Source organism: Alosa sapidissima, chromosome 2 (genome assembly GCF_018492685.1).
Source record: "Alosa sapidissima isolate fAloSap1 chromosome 2, fAloSap1.pri, whole genome shotgun sequence".
In the NCBI taxonomy this organism is placed as follows: Eukaryota; Metazoa; Chordata; class Actinopteri; order Clupeiformes; family Clupeidae; genus Alosa; species Alosa sapidissima.
This window is the reverse complement of record NC_055958.1, coordinates 14,733,628-14,749,007: the sequence shown is the minus strand read 5'-3', so window position 1 is coordinate 14,749,007 and position 15,380 is coordinate 14,733,628. Positions and strand designations below refer to the sequence as shown.

The 15,380-nt window shown below is 40.2% G+C and overlaps 2 protein-coding genes across 4 annotated transcripts in view; one reads left to right on the top strand and one right to left on the bottom strand.

Moving 5' to 3' along the window:
- The window catches only part of st6gal2a (ST6 beta-galactosamide alpha-2,6-sialyltranferase 2a), a 61,433-nt gene extending 56,288 nt beyond the window's left edge, over nucleotides 1-5,145 (top strand). For all 3 annotated transcript variants that reach the window (XM_042075880.1, XM_042075891.1, XM_042075899.1), the window contains exon 7: nucleotides 1,496-5,145. In XM_042075880.1, coding sequence (XP_041931814.1) covers nucleotides 1,496-1,743 — 248 coding nt within the window. In that variant the 3' untranslated portion in view covers nucleotides 1,744-5,145. The remainder of the gene's footprint in view (nucleotides 1-1,495) is intronic.
- The window catches only part of tmtops2b (teleost multiple tissue opsin 2b), a 34,086-nt gene that overhangs the window by 821 nt on the left and 17,885 nt on the right, over nucleotides 1-15,380 (bottom strand). Inside the window, exon 3 of the mRNA XM_042076259.1 lies at nucleotides 9,404-9,637. Within this exon, the coding sequence (XP_041932193.1) occupies nucleotides 9,404-9,637 (234 nt within the window). The remainder of the gene's footprint in view (nucleotides 1-9,403; nucleotides 9,638-15,380) is intronic.

The window sequence follows — 15,380 nt, the reverse complement described above, 5'->3', positions numbered from 1 at the left end:
GGTTCACACAACACATACTGTAAGGGATTGTTTGGTCTGTATGGGGGACAATCAGTAGAGTTGTTTATTTTGTTCTCCAGCAAAATCAGATAATTTAGAATGTAGAACTTGGAATACTAATCCCTAAAATGACAAATCTGTTGTCCACTGATTATGTAAGGGATAATGTATAGCACACCGGTCATTATCGGAAAAATAAGTCCCGACAGGGCAAACCGGACCCTGACGCGCCAGCGGATTATCCTGCTTAGTACACAGCTACTTGCCAAAACAAAAAATAAACTCCACATGATGTCTCTTTACATTTATTGGTTACCGTTTCGTCGTGTTTTTTGCTGAGAAACAAATAATTCGCAACACACACTTCCATTGCAAGAAGTAACTGGACTACTTGTAGAGTGATAAGAAAGACTCGAATAAGAAACACAAAACCCATTTTCCTTGACAGCAGTCTGCTATACATAGCAACGGTCCGTTATACAAAATTATCAGACCTCTGAACGTTGGGAAGGCCCATTCAAGTTGAGCATTCTACAGCATTATGAAGAGCTGTGTAATAAAGCTTGGTAAAGATGCGGGGGGCTGTTTAAAGACCGCCCTAACAAACATGTGGACTGTAGGCAGCCAGAACTTGATCGGTCAGACTTGTGTCACTGGGGACCAGAGCAGGCATGAGAATAAGGGTTGCCTGGATCCCGTTTCATCGCTGGCCCATCTGTTTCTGTGTGCTCAGGCTCAAACCTAATCTGGGTGCGATTTTCCTCCAAAATCTCATCTGCGCTCAGAGCGGTTTTCGTTCTCGGCCACTTCCTTTTATTGTCTTGCCAGCCTCCATCAAAAAAACTTTTTCTCAAGGGCTCGTACTCCAGTGTGGGTGATTGGTGAATATGTCCAGCTCCTTTCTCCTCCGGAAGAACACGGTGTAGCCTACTTAATGAGTCAAGTCAAGGCTCACAATTTATTCATCCCAGTGCTGTCTTGTCAGATACATTGTTGGTGATTTTAATTTTAAAATGAGCTCCAGACGACTCAAGTTTGCATCAAAAGGACGACATTTGAGAAAGTGCTGTCAGCCTTTACATTATAGTTACAATTCTACAATAGTTGTATAGACTCTTTCAGTCTGTTTCTAAAGGATTAAATGTTCAAAATCAACGCAGATACATTTAAATGAAAATGACTCGGACTCAGCGTAATGCTCTGCAAAATGTCATCTTTAAAACGTTTCATTTTTATTTGTCCCCAAGTTACCATTAGCTCAGTGTTGTTTTCTCTGCCACCGGAAATGCCTTAGGAATGTACGTTTGATTCTGCAGTTTAAAGTGTCTATAACCGTCTGTGCATGGTTTTGGGAAAGTGGCTTTGTGGAATTGTATATCATGTAACTGTGAATGCCAACCATAGTAACCTTGTGTTCGTATGAGTGCACGTAAATGTCAGTGTATCAAAGTGGATATCTGATTGGTAGTAACTGTGTGTGTGTCCTGTACTGCAGGCATCCTCCTGATGATGGCGCTGTGTGAGGAGGTCCACGTGTACGAGTACATCCCGTCGGTGCGCCAGACGGACCTGTGCCACTACCACGAGCGCTACTTCGACGCGGCCTGCACGCTCGGTGCCTACCACCCGCTGCTCTACGAGAAGATGCTGGTGCAACGCATCAACACGGGCCCCGCACGCGACCTCAGGACCAAGGGCAAGGTCACGCTTCCTGGATTCAGCACTGTCCAGTGTGACCCCTGAACTCTTTGGCTTTGAATGCTTCCTGGTCAGATCTTTGCGATTTCTTTGATAAATAAAAAAGAACAACAAAAACATCCCTCTCTGCCAGACAAAAAGAATATTTTAAAAAGTGATTGAAGGCGCAATACCCAACCACATGAGAGGTGGAGGGACTCCTCTAGACGGTGACTTCATTCACAGACTTGAACGGCAGAGATAAAACTAAATGGTCTGCTTCCATAGGAACTGGTTGCATCTACTGAACTGATTGGGGAGGGGGAGGTATAGGGTTTCTTTTAGGTTAGCAATAGAGTTGTCTTTAAGAAAGTGTTCTACTCCTGACTTTGGTGTTTTGCTGTCGTGTCTGTGTCCCGTGAGGTTGAAAGGATTAAGAGTATGTGATGACCGAAGGCAGCGAACCAAGAAAGAAGATGTCTGCAGCTGATGGGTCTGACCGTGTAGCTCAGGCCTGACCTTAAACAGAACTTGGTTACCATGGTCTGTAGGGGATGGGTTTTTGTGGTATTTTAAACTGAATGTCTCTCAGTCATACCATTTCAAACACACACACAAACACACACACCACACTACAACACAACACAACATAACACAATGAGCAAAAAAGAAAAAACAACTGCCAGAGGCCTCATAACAAAGTCTAACATTAGACTGCAGCCAACATTTCACCTTTTGTTTTCTTGCTCCAATGGCCGAGTGTCCTTTACAAGACTTTGTGCACTCTCCCTATCTGATAAGCCCCTAGTGAGCAGAAGTGCAATATTGCCTGCGGGACTGAAGCCCCTTTGGCTTGAAAAGTGCAGCAGGCCATACTCCAACTTGTTCAGCTGGCACTTTGTGTGAAAGCAGGGAGGAAGACCTAGACCTGTGTCTGATTTAAGGACAGGATTGTGGTCACAAAAGTGTCCAGACATGTCAAGTCCCTATGTTGTTTTAGGACATTTTGTGGACTTTGCTGATATGTTGTTATGGAGGCTCACAAGCCATTTCATGTGTCTTGATATGTTGAAAATTGCGATGGAATTATGGGAAAATTCTCTTTTAACTGAATGTCGTCCATGAGTGATGTAAATATTTTTTTTTCTTTAAGAGTGTAAAGCTAACTCTCTCTCACCTGCTGTTTTAGTGTGTTATGATATGAAGTGTACTCGTGTGAGGAAAGAGGTTTGTTCTAGGTGTTTGGGGGTAGGAAGGGAATCAACTGGAGTTTTTTTTTTTTGTATTGCAGATGTATATAGCAGTTCTTGTAAGCATTCACTCAGGTGTACAAATCACTGCACAGCTCAACTTTGATCATGTCGTGCCAGATGTTTTTCTTTCTCCTTTTTCTCATAATCACTCTTTCTTAAAAAAAAAGACACTGACAGTAAAAAAGAGAAATCTTCAGCCTTCCGGGCCAAACCAGTGCCTGCACCAGGTGGGCATTGTTCATCTGAGGTTGGATCAGGTGTATTTAGGCCAGGTGGGCGTTGTTCACCTGAGATCGGATCAGGTGTATTCAGAGAGGAGGCACTTACACCAGCTCTACTAAATGTAGTTTTCTCAAGCCACCTCTGAGCACCAACGCTCCAGACTAATCCTGAACCCTACTGCATTCACCTTTACTTCCATTTTGTTTTCTTCCATTTCTATTCCTTTTTCTGCATGACTGTGATGGCCAGAAGCTTGTTGATGTAATAAAGGGGAATTAGGGGTATGTGGAGATGCAGTGGTTTATAGGCTTTAGCCAGCATAGCTCCAACATCCGTCTTCCTCCGCGGAACATCCCTCAACACCCCACGCTTTTCCCCAATGGAATGCCAACAGATTGCCTTCTCTCAGTAAATGTCAGAAATAATTTTTTTATTATTATTATTATTATTATTATTATTATTATTATTATTTAAAGGAGACAATTCTCACACAACAATACAATATTAATGCACATTTCCTTGAAATCTTTCTTTTGGTGTTGCTGCATGATACCTAAACTGTTTAAAGAGGACACAGCTAGGAATGTGGTTTCCCATGACAACAATGCAAATTCATTAAAAGTAATGTATGTCACTTAGTGACATTTTTAGACTACTAAATATAACATGGTAGCAAATTCCTGTAATCCACATGCATAAACTTTTTTAGGTTGATGATACAACAAAACGACCAACTTACAAACCCTGGTCATTGACTAAGAATTACACATTTTCATTAAGCGATCACTTAAGATGTACTCCAAACAATTTTATATGTCATAAAAAACGTGTCTTTTAAGACTCGTGAAGATTAGAATTGCTGTTTTCATATGTTACTAGCATTGTTGTGATGGATAAAGTTCATTTTGTAAAACAAAAGACAAAAAATAGTTCATTGAATTCATAATCATAGTAAAATGTGGAGAGCATGCACTTGTTAGGAGGGCTGTAAATGTTACTTCTTGATCAGTGTTCTTGCTATATGGAAACATAATAATCTTAGCATAGAAGTACTTTCACATGGCAAACCTGAAGTGGCTAGACAAGGCATACAAACCACACCACTGCTTCCACCGAACCATTACCCAACAAGGGTAGCACTGTGCCTTGCAGTGCCTGATCAATTTTTATCATCAGCTGTGTTAACCACAGTGTGTCCTGGATTTAATCTCCTCTTGCACGCCATCTGTGTTTGCCTCATTTGGACTGAAATGACACCAGGTCCACTGCTGTAGGATTTGCCGAATTTCAAAAAAGCGACTGTAGCGCAGGACACCTAAACGACTCTGTTAGATCCATTGCACTGGAAGATTACAATTGATCGTCCGAGTCTCTTTGGAGAGTTCCCTTTACCGACAGAACAAGGGATGTAGCTCCAGACATACAGCCAGAAACACACTTGATCAAACCCAATGCCGCTATAGGCAGAGCAAAGGCGATGAAATCCTGATACTGTGCCAAATCGATTGTTTTTGTTTACTGCTGTTGTTTTGCTGTTTTGTTTGCGGTGAATACGGTGCTGTGATACTGTAGTGACTTGGGCCAACTGCCATCTGTGGAACACTCGTGAGCTCATGAAGAGGTGACACATGAAGGGTCACTGTCCATGTTGGCCATTTAATCTACATCTAATGTACAAGCTCAGTCTCTCTCTGTCTCTCTCTCTCTTACTTTCTGTATGTACCACTTAGCCTTGACAAATTGTTTTTCCTTAAACTTTCTTTAAACTTCCTTAAACATTGTTTTCCTGAGCTTACATGTGAAACGTTTCAAATACTTTAGATGAAACAAAAACAAGTCCGTTCACGCTGTAAAGCCATGGCATCTTCTGTTGATGTTGTCTCGTTTGATTTATGAAGTTCTCTTTTGTTAGACTTCAGTCAGTTTGTAATTAATAATTTTCAGTATGTTTGTTGTTTTATATTATGTAAATAAAGGGATTGCACATTGAAAAGCTGAAGTCCTTATGTACTGTACACTCACCAGGACCATGTTTATTTTTTTGTTAGTACAAAAACTGTTACGTCTCAAGGACCAGTGCTTTCGTTGCAAGGTGAGGCCAACTTTATAAAACATATATAAAGTACTGGAAACTATGGTGGGAGATCTTGGGCGATGAATATGTGTTTCTATGCAAAGATATAAACATAATGTTAATGACTAAAAGCTGATTTTTGTTCTTGACACTATTGCCCTAGCTTTGGTGAACCCAGACAGCTGTGAGCAACTGTGAGCAACATTCAATTTGCTCAGCAGGTCCGTCCGGAGACCCTCCCATTGAAGCTGATTTCTGAATTTAAAATAAGTCTAGGAACCAATCACAACCACTTATCCAGCATGGGGCGGGCTTTATATGATGACTGACAGAAAAGTACAGTTAGGCCCCGGCCATGGTGCGACTGGCTGGGGCACCTGCACCGTACGCCGGCGACCCGGGTTCGATTCCCGCCCCGTGGTCCTTTCCGGATCCCACCCCGACTCTCTCTCCCACTCGCTTCCTGTCATTCTTCACTGTCCTGTCATTAAAGGCATAAAAAGGCCAAAAAAATATACTTTAAAAAAAAAAAAAAGAAAAGTACAGTTAGCCGCACTGCTCATTTAGGCTCTTTTACCCAAAGCAACATACAAAATAAAGAATAACATTCAAGCTACAATGCAGAGGAGATCTTAGGTAACAATTAATACTACATCAATAGAATCTACTACCAGAGGAGTGCAGAAGTTTTGAGTACTAGTTGAAGCAGAATGTGGTAGAAGAAGGAGGTAGAGGTGGGGAAAATGGAAGTGCATGATAAGTGCACAATATGGATGTTTATTTTCTTTGGAAACTGCATTTAAAACATTCTAAAAAAAGATTTGGTAAGACTTTAATGTACAATTTAAGTTTAATTTCACTGCTGATTACACCCCTTGGACATCGGAAGTAAATGAAGGGTCCCCAAACTCATACACAATTCTCAGTTGAGATTTGAGAGGCGGTCTGATGTTATCCAGGCTAACATCACGCTTGAGGCCGCTGAAAATCATCTGTAATCTTGGCATTAAGCGTTTTCTCAGTCATGTTCAATTTGTGCCAGCACGCTGACAATAATCATGATGCCAGTGTCTGGTATTACAATGCATGATTACACACAGTTATCAAAATGACTGCCTCTCTGATTTTCTCAATATTTATTCAGATATTAGACCAGATGGCACCTTCCTTATATCTACACTCAAGCAGGGTGTTAGATATAACAAAATCCCATATTCCTAATCATCCACAGTGCTGTGCAAAATAAAACAGCAAATTATTTTTGGCATCATTCATATTCCACGTAGACTGTTATTTAAGTAGAAAGTGTTGCTGGTGTACTGGCCAGATAAATAATAAGGGCAGGTCACAGGGAGAGCAGATGGAGCCACCGCTGGGCCTGACTGGACACAGCTCGGCCATAACCTTCCCCTCCCCTATGTACTGCGAGGCTACTCTGACCAGTGCTTTGGGGTCTGAGAGAAGGACACTTCCAGACTGCTTGGCATTTCCAAAAACCCATTTCTACTCTCAGCGGGATATCCCAGTGAGAGTCAAGATTTTGCTGTAGCCTCTTGCCTCGTTCGCAGTAAATTGTTTTCTCTGTTGCTTCATCCACAGGATGTACACCTCTGAAGTGTAGCTAGCGTAGCGGTCATATAGGGATTGTCATTTTTTTCCCGTCATCAACTTTCTGAGTTTTTGTTCAACGATTCCCGGGACACCAAAACACCGGGGCACATGAAACTTGGTGGGCATGTAGCCCCACTAGACTTTTATGGAAACATTTAGTTTGGCCACTCTCCCCCTGCGAAACTCATAAAATGCAGTTTTTCCTAAATAACTGAACTGTGGCACCAAGGATGATGACATTTTTAAGGTATGTTGGTCTCAAGGTTCCTGGTCCTGCATCAACCTAGCCCATAACCACTCATTTGTGATTTGCCCCCTACCCCCCCACCCCCCACACACACACCTACCGCTGCAGGGTAGTATCAAAAAAGTATCGCAATACCCTGAAATTAGAAATGTCACAATACCTAATTTTATTAGTATCAATACTTTTAAGAATGACATTTTCCAATAAGATACGCATTTCAAGTCAGTGTGCTCAAAGCATTCTTCTAGTGCTTCCTGTAGCCTATGTGTCTTCTCCCCACTCACACACACACACACACACACACGCAGCTTTTAACCTGCAGCTAATGTTAAGTTGATTTGCTAACTTGCAACTCTCAAGTTTGTATTGATAACCTACAGCACTTAGGCTATGGAATTTAGTTAATTTAGGCCTACTGTTGGGTTTAATGATATTTCCGAAGTAAGCTACGCAACCTATTGCCAAACTTTTACATCTGGAGAGAGTTCCTTCTAGGTAACTATCCTGTTAGCTCACGTGTCATGTCTGTCATTCGTGTATGCTCATCAAAATCATAGAAATGAACATTGCAAGACACTTATCTCTTCTATGATCCCAGAAAGATTTTCTTCGACTTGTTAGTTTTTTTAACATTTATTTTATCTAAAATGAATTGCATCCATATATCCTTGGACTATGCACTACTATTTTCCTCTAGCCTAAAACTGTGAGAATGAAGCTAATTACTTTCATGTTCTTCTTAATGTCACTGGCACTAAATTAGACCTACACACCACCACTGTAATGACATTAAAGACAAGTGTAATCATTTAAATTAATCAATTATGAAGTATTCAATGACTAAATATTTTTAGCTATTAGTAGTGATAAACACCGGGCTGGGACACTTCTGCTTGCTAATTAGGTTTTTTCTGCTGTTGACTCGCTCACAGTCCATGGTGGCCCTGTCAGTGCTTTGTAAAATGTTGCATTAAGACCAGGGGTGTAGTGGTAAAACAAGAGGTGGGTAAACTATGAATTCTGTGATCAAGGTTGACTGTGCCATGCGTTTTTTTAAAAATGCATTCAGCATGTTTGATGATGGAGGTTATTGTCCAATGTTTATAACAATACCAGTGGTATTAAATGTTTTTTTCTAGTGTTGATGAGTGTACATATTGTGAATGTGGATAATAGGCCTACAGTGTGATTTTTGAATGTTAAAAGTTGCAATTGGTGAATAAATTCTTTTGAGAGGTCGATAAACTGTAATAAGAGGTGGAAAAACTCTATTTCTGAAATTTCAGAGGTGGATAAACTGTGTTTACTTGCATTTAGCCTCCACTACAGCCCTGATTAAAACCACAAAAACTCTACACAAAATAAATGTGAGCATCTGAGCTAACGGTCATTCCCAAACACCCACTAGTATACTCCCTGGTTTTCAATTTCATGCATTTCAACAAAGGCGTTTCAAGTCAAGAAGAGCATGGTTTAGGCTACAAAGGTTAAAAGTAAAGTAAGTAGGCCAACTGATCATACTTATAAAATGTTTTGCTTGCATAAAGGGATAGAGTCATTAAGTAATCTGCTCACAATGTAGATTGTGGCAATGTGGTTATTATAAAACAAAGACCTGACACTTTTTTTTAAATTACTGTATATAGAGCCTTTCATTAGGAAACTAGATAGTTAGGCGTATTCAAGGACATAATGCCCCACCTTGAGAACCTTGTTATGGGAGAACATTTTTACATTGTGTTTGTTAAAAATGACTATTGGCCAATATATTGGTTTTCGGAATCGGTTTTAGAAAAACTCAAATATCGAAATCGGTATCAGACTTTAAAATCCCATATCGGCCAGGCTCTAGAGCAGATGGAGACAAATTGACAAGTGTGATTTATTTTCGCGGAGAGGATGTACAGGACTGAGCGGCGGACAGATTTTGTACCGCTATGCGGTATATCTAGTTTTTGAATATATCCAGGTGATTAAAATGGTGCTGTTGTTGGCTCCATGTAGTTCTGTTCAATCATGTGAACTGTTGGTAATCCCTTAAAAACATCTGTCACATCTACTCTCAAAGAGCAAACCTCAGTCTCCTCTGTAACGTTTCATCCATCTAGCACTTCATTATACATGGCGCATTTTAGAGGTTTATGTTCATGATTAGTGAAGATAGAGTAGCATCCAGATTATTATGACTACTACTACAATAACAATAATATAACATGTAATATATATAACATATGTAAGTCACTTTGGATGAGAAATGTCTGCTAAATGAGTACATGTAAATGAATGTACTACAGAATAATAGTACAGTATGTTTGTTACCTGCTTGTTCATGAGTATGTAGATCAGAGGGTTGATGACGGTGCTGCTCTTGGCCAGGAGTGAGGGGACCACACTAGCGACGGGTGTGATGAGGCCAGGCTGCCCGAACGTGGCCATCATGGCCACCACTCCATAAGGCATCCAGCACAGGAGATAGCACACCACCGAGGTGAGCACCATGAAGAGCACGTGGTACTCCCGCTTTCTGGCGGCAGTCCGTCGGATTTTCCCCACCTGTAGAAGAGGAGATGTCAGAGAAGATGGTTATGTAGGTACTGTATGTTTATTCGAGGAAAGATTCACTTGCCTTTAAGAGCACAACTCCTTACATTTGTAAGGCTTTTGTTTTTTAAGTCAGCAAGTTCCATGGCCATGTCACATCCATAACGTTTTATAGGAAACGTTTATGCTACACATACAGTGTTGATGTGACAATGTCCATAGTGTCTGTGCAAAGCTGATTTATATCAATGTAAAGTGTGATGACCAAATTGTGCCACTTTCTTGCTTTTAAAACCTTTAATGGTGCGTTATGGATGTGACGTTATGGATGTTACATAATGTGAATTTACAAGACTGGGTGCGTGTCTGTGTTTGTGTTTATGTGTCTGCATTCATGTGGGTGTTTGTTTGTTCATGTGTGTGTGTGTGCTTGCCTGTCTGTATGTGTTTATGTGTGTGTGTGCTTGCCTGTCTGTATGTGTGCGACTGTGCGTGCGTGCGTGTGTGTGTGTGTGTGCATGTGTGTGTGTGCACATGTACTTTATGTGTGCAGATCACAAATGAGTGGGTATGGGTTAGGTTGATGCGGGCTCTTGAGACTAACATACCATAAATATTTTGTCATCTTGGGTGCAACAGTTCAGGTAGGGCTAGTTATTTAAGGGAGTGGCCACCAAGTTTCATGTTCCCTGGTGTTTCAGTAACCCGGGAATCACTGACCAAAATTGATGACGGTAAAAGAAAAAAAAAAAAAAAAAAATTTATATTTTAAATGACTTGTTGTCCTGATTCTTCCTGTGTCTCTTAGTGGGCACTGAGGAAGCAATAATTTCATCGCTAGTTTTTCATGATTACTATTTCAATTGTTTCATATCAAAATTCACTACTTAATTATGTGTTTTATGTAGTTTGTCGAGGACTGGTTCAGACACGTCACATCCATAACGTGAAACCGTCACATCCATAACGTCAGTTTTTCCTACATAATGCATTACGAAAATGACGCATAGTTTCAAAAACACACTTTTTGTGTTCATTCAAGTCTCCTTCATGCTACATATATCATAGTTTCGGCAGTTTCCTTCAAAATTCACAGAGTTTGTAGAAAACCTGTAATCTCTCACAAAAGTGTGTCCATTTCATGTCACATCCATAACGCTGATAAAATGCCTTGTATTCTTAGGATGAAATTGATTATATGAAATTTGAGGATTTCTCAGTATTCAGAGGACAGAGGTTACATTAAAAGTTATGCAAATTAATTCACTGATACTAATTTTGCCCCCACTCTAAGGCATTTTGTACCAATATGAGTCCAATTGTCACATCCATAACGCTGGAACTGCCCTATATAGATATACACTAAATACTGAATACTATATAGAGATACACTAAATGCTAAATACTGTAAAGAGTACTCAGTAAAGAGTATTTCTTCTCTTCGGGTGATAAAGAGATATACTAAATACCAAATACATATAGAGATGTATATGTATTTGTATACACATGTTGTTAGTCGCTTTGGTTAAAAAGCGTCAGCCAAATGTAATGTAATGAGATATCCTAAAGGGCAGCTATGTTTGTTCTCAGGAGGGTTATTCGTGAGCAACGCAGCACAGCTTGAATACCCACTAATCACTGCACCTTCCTGTTGTCCCTGCACAAGTCCTCACAGAAACATGAATTGTTCATTTAATTGAGAATACATGAGTTTTGTGCCACACTCTGTCACTTTAAGCATCCCACGTATCCCTCACCAATACTCTACAGACCTGTTTTCATTATCATAATTTACACTCATTCACTTTATTTAGCTTTAGTTGACTTTATTTAAATACTTTACACAGTATATGTTGTTGGGAGGGTTCTGCTTGAATGTTTCTATGATGTATGAGTACATCTTGTCAAACTAGTGAGGGTGTGAGTCACTCTCCATCAAGGTGTGTGTGTGTGTGTGTGCATGTGATATATAATGAATGTGAGTTTGTGTGTGTGTATTGTGTGACCACATGAATGAGACAGTGGTCATTCAGTAAAGACAACTCCATTATAAATGCCGAGGCATGTCTCTGGGACCGTGAGAAGGTCAGTGGCCAGGTCAAGTGATGACATTGCGGCTCCATGAAAGCCGTGCTATATTAATGTACTCCAGTATCCTCCTGCAGTGTTAACCACAGTGAATCAAAACATCAACACGACTTTCAGCTCAAGGGCACTCAAGCAGGCCCACATATCATCCACCGTTTCTAACACCACTGCCAAAGGTCTCCTACGTGAAGCAGAGGACTTGTATCATTGGCTTAGGAAGGATAAACCAGAGGTTAGAGGTGCATCATCTGTATTCAGAGGGAATGTGTGAATGTGCGCCTCCCTCTATTTCTCTCTGCTTGTATCTATGACTCCCTGCATGTCATGGCATTTGTAATTTGCTTACTTCCAAACTGCAGATTTCTTTACCAAATCCATTATGAAACACCAAGATATAAGACTCTGTATATAATGTTCCACTACCTCAGTAATATGATTTATTTTTATGTAAACTCCATCTCAGTATCTCAGTATATCCACATCTGACAATACAGTATCTAGTAAACTTAATCTATCCAATCAAGGCATACACTAGCTTTTATTTGCATGACAAGACTTATTTAAAAATAAATAATCAATATAATAAGATTATCAATTTGACTAGACTGAGATATCTGCACATTGATGAAGAAATATGGTGTGAGAGGGTAATTATGTGCACATTTGTGTGGTGTGAACAGGTGTTTAACAATAGTTTGAACACAAGCCTTCTGGAGAGATGTGGTGCTCTGTGGCAAGTAATCATATTCCCACTCCCACTACATATTCTTTCAGACAAGGAACTGGTGGCTGCCTGGCACACACAGGTACTTCTTTGCCAAATGTCATAAGTTTGGAAACTTTGTATTGAAATGTCCTCTTTCAATACAAACATGCCTTACATTTAACCAGATCTGCGCAGCACTGATTCGATTGAACACGCCCGTTGATACCAGACCAGGAAGCCATGGAATTTCCTCCCTACAGATACAGGTCTTGTTATAACCTCTCTGTACACTTTCAAAGTTTATAATATTTCGGTCTGTCTGTAGAAACCCTCACCACACTACCACAGAAGTGTAATTATATTGGAGCATTGTTAGAGGTATAAAATAGCGACTTGGCACCTTGCCCTGTTAGCATCACTGTAAGCCCATTCAGTGACAATGCAAATAAATGGTCTTGCTCAAAATGCCACCAATTAACATAATTATGCTCTCAATCAGAAGTTTTAATTTGTTAACTACCGTAAATAGACCCTAGGGTGCGAGGGGAAAAAAGGTAAATGCTAATGTGGCTTGTTCACATTTAGCGTCTGACTCAGATGGAGAATTGGCATGTATGTTCTCAAGCAAGGAATGTATCAGTCATAACTCTTGTAACCCAAAGCTGTTTTGTTGTGAAAATTATAAAATAACAAACTAAGTGAAGTAGACCTTTTTTTGTTAGAAGTCTTAGTAGGGCCGAGCGTAAAATAGTGGATGCTATGAAGCTAGTCAAACCAAAACCTTCTACATTAGGCTACATGGCAATCTTGCCAACATACTGAATGACTGCTGAGGCAAACCTGTGTAAAGTAGCCTGTAGACGAAGCCAATTGATCTAAAACTAGAGGGAGAGCTGAACTCTCGACCCTTTCCACTGGAGTTTCAATTTAGTGCACCCACGTCTACTGTGATAAGAAAACAAATTACAACACGGTGAGATGAAAGTGAGTTCTGAGCAGCAAAGCATATTTACAAGCATCCAACTAATCCAGCATGTTTACAAGCAGAAGTCTGTAAGGCAGCTGCTGTTGTGTGTCTGGGTTGTTTTGTTCAGATGTGCTGTCCCTTAACTGCTGACACTGTGCGGACACACACACGCAATCAAGCACACACATTTGCAATCAAGCACTCAAACGAAAGATGAAATAAGTGGCTATAATGTAAACAACAACTGTAACAACAATAACAACAACAACAACAACATGATGAGGTAATATTTTCAGTTATAGAGGACACTTAGTCTATTGATCAGCGGAGCAAATTGTCTATTGATCCATTTAGTGACCTTTAAGATTACATTGTTGAGGGCATTGTTCAGTGCCGTTGGCAAGGGCGTAGGTTTGGTCTGAGCTTTCGTGGGGACACTACCCACTGACCCCCCCCCCCCCCCCCCCAAAAAAAAAGCCACTCAACTCTTTCACCAGCCACTATAGATATATAAAATGATTAAAATGTGCTACTGTCCAACTTGATCTAAACTATACTGTGTAGCCTACATACTCTGATTTTAATATGTACAGATATGTAGGCTATATTTAACATTTAACATTTATTTTCTATTTGGTCTGTTATGAAATCATGCATTGACCCATTTAAGCAGCTCAGTTTTAAGAAACTTTAATACATGCATGCTTAGCATTTTGTGAAAAGAAATAATTAAGGCTTAATAATAAAGTACAAGTAAAAGTACAACAGTCAGATGTCTACTTAAGTAAAAGTACTGAAGTACTTGTTTTTAAAAGTACTTGAGTATCAAGAGTACAAGAGTAGCCTACATTTTCTAAATATTGCATTACCACTGCCACAGTGCTTACATTTATGTACAGAAACGTCCTACATGAAGTTATGAAAAATGTTAATGTTAATACCTTGGAGAATGTAAAAGGAATTGAAAGTAAAATCAAGTAATTTTCATCTTTTTACCATGTTGCCAGGGATGTGCAGTACTTCTAATACATGTGTTTAAAAAACGTATTTCAAATACAAAATACTATTTTGTAATTGAAACACTTGAAGCGAAAACTATCATTAACTTGTTCAGAAAATTGAAATAGTCTGGCGAGGTGGGGCCACAGGTTGGCACATTCCCGGGATGGACCTGCTGCGTCTACATCCATTGTTTCGTCCATGGTTTCGTCTCTTATCTAAATCTGACCATGGAGTTGACTTTGGCGGACAGCTGAAGGTGATTGCTGATAGGCTGTCCCAATCAGTGGCGCCTGCACAATCCAATCACGTTGGAGAGGGAAACAACAAATTGAGGGTTTCCGAGATTTTTATTTTTTCCTTTTTTTGTAGAAGAAGTATCGGGTACTCACAGTTGTGGATAGAAATGTAGTGGAGTAAAGAGTACAATATTTGCCTCTCAAATGTACTTGAGTAAAGTCATGAGTACTTCCCAAAAATGATACTCAAGTAAAGTACAGATCCCTCAAAATTGTACTCAAGTACATGTACTCCGTTACTGTCCGGCTCTGTTTATCACAGCAAATAGTGGCTAGCTAGCACCGTTTAAAAGCTGAGAAAAGGCTCTTTCATGTGACATGTGTGATGAGTAGCCTACTTCTCGAGGACTTCAACAGAGAAGAATGGGTGAATTTGGACGCACTTCAGCCGAAGTGAAGCTGAAGCGCTGCGCAATGCTGCACAGGAGACTGCGGCTCACTGGTAGTTATTATAGGTAACTTCAGATCAGCGCGATTTACCCTTATAGGCTACTGCACATTACAAGATCTGTACGAGATGATCCGCAGCACTGAAGTGAGAAATGATTTAACTCTTTGTGTAGCGCATGTGAGCGCTTTTCCCCCCATTTCAACCTGAATATTGGTGGGGACATTTCAGTCGTAATTTCACATTGGTGTGGACACGTCCTTCGGTCCCCACGCAAATCTACGCCCATGGCCGTTGCAAATGCTTAT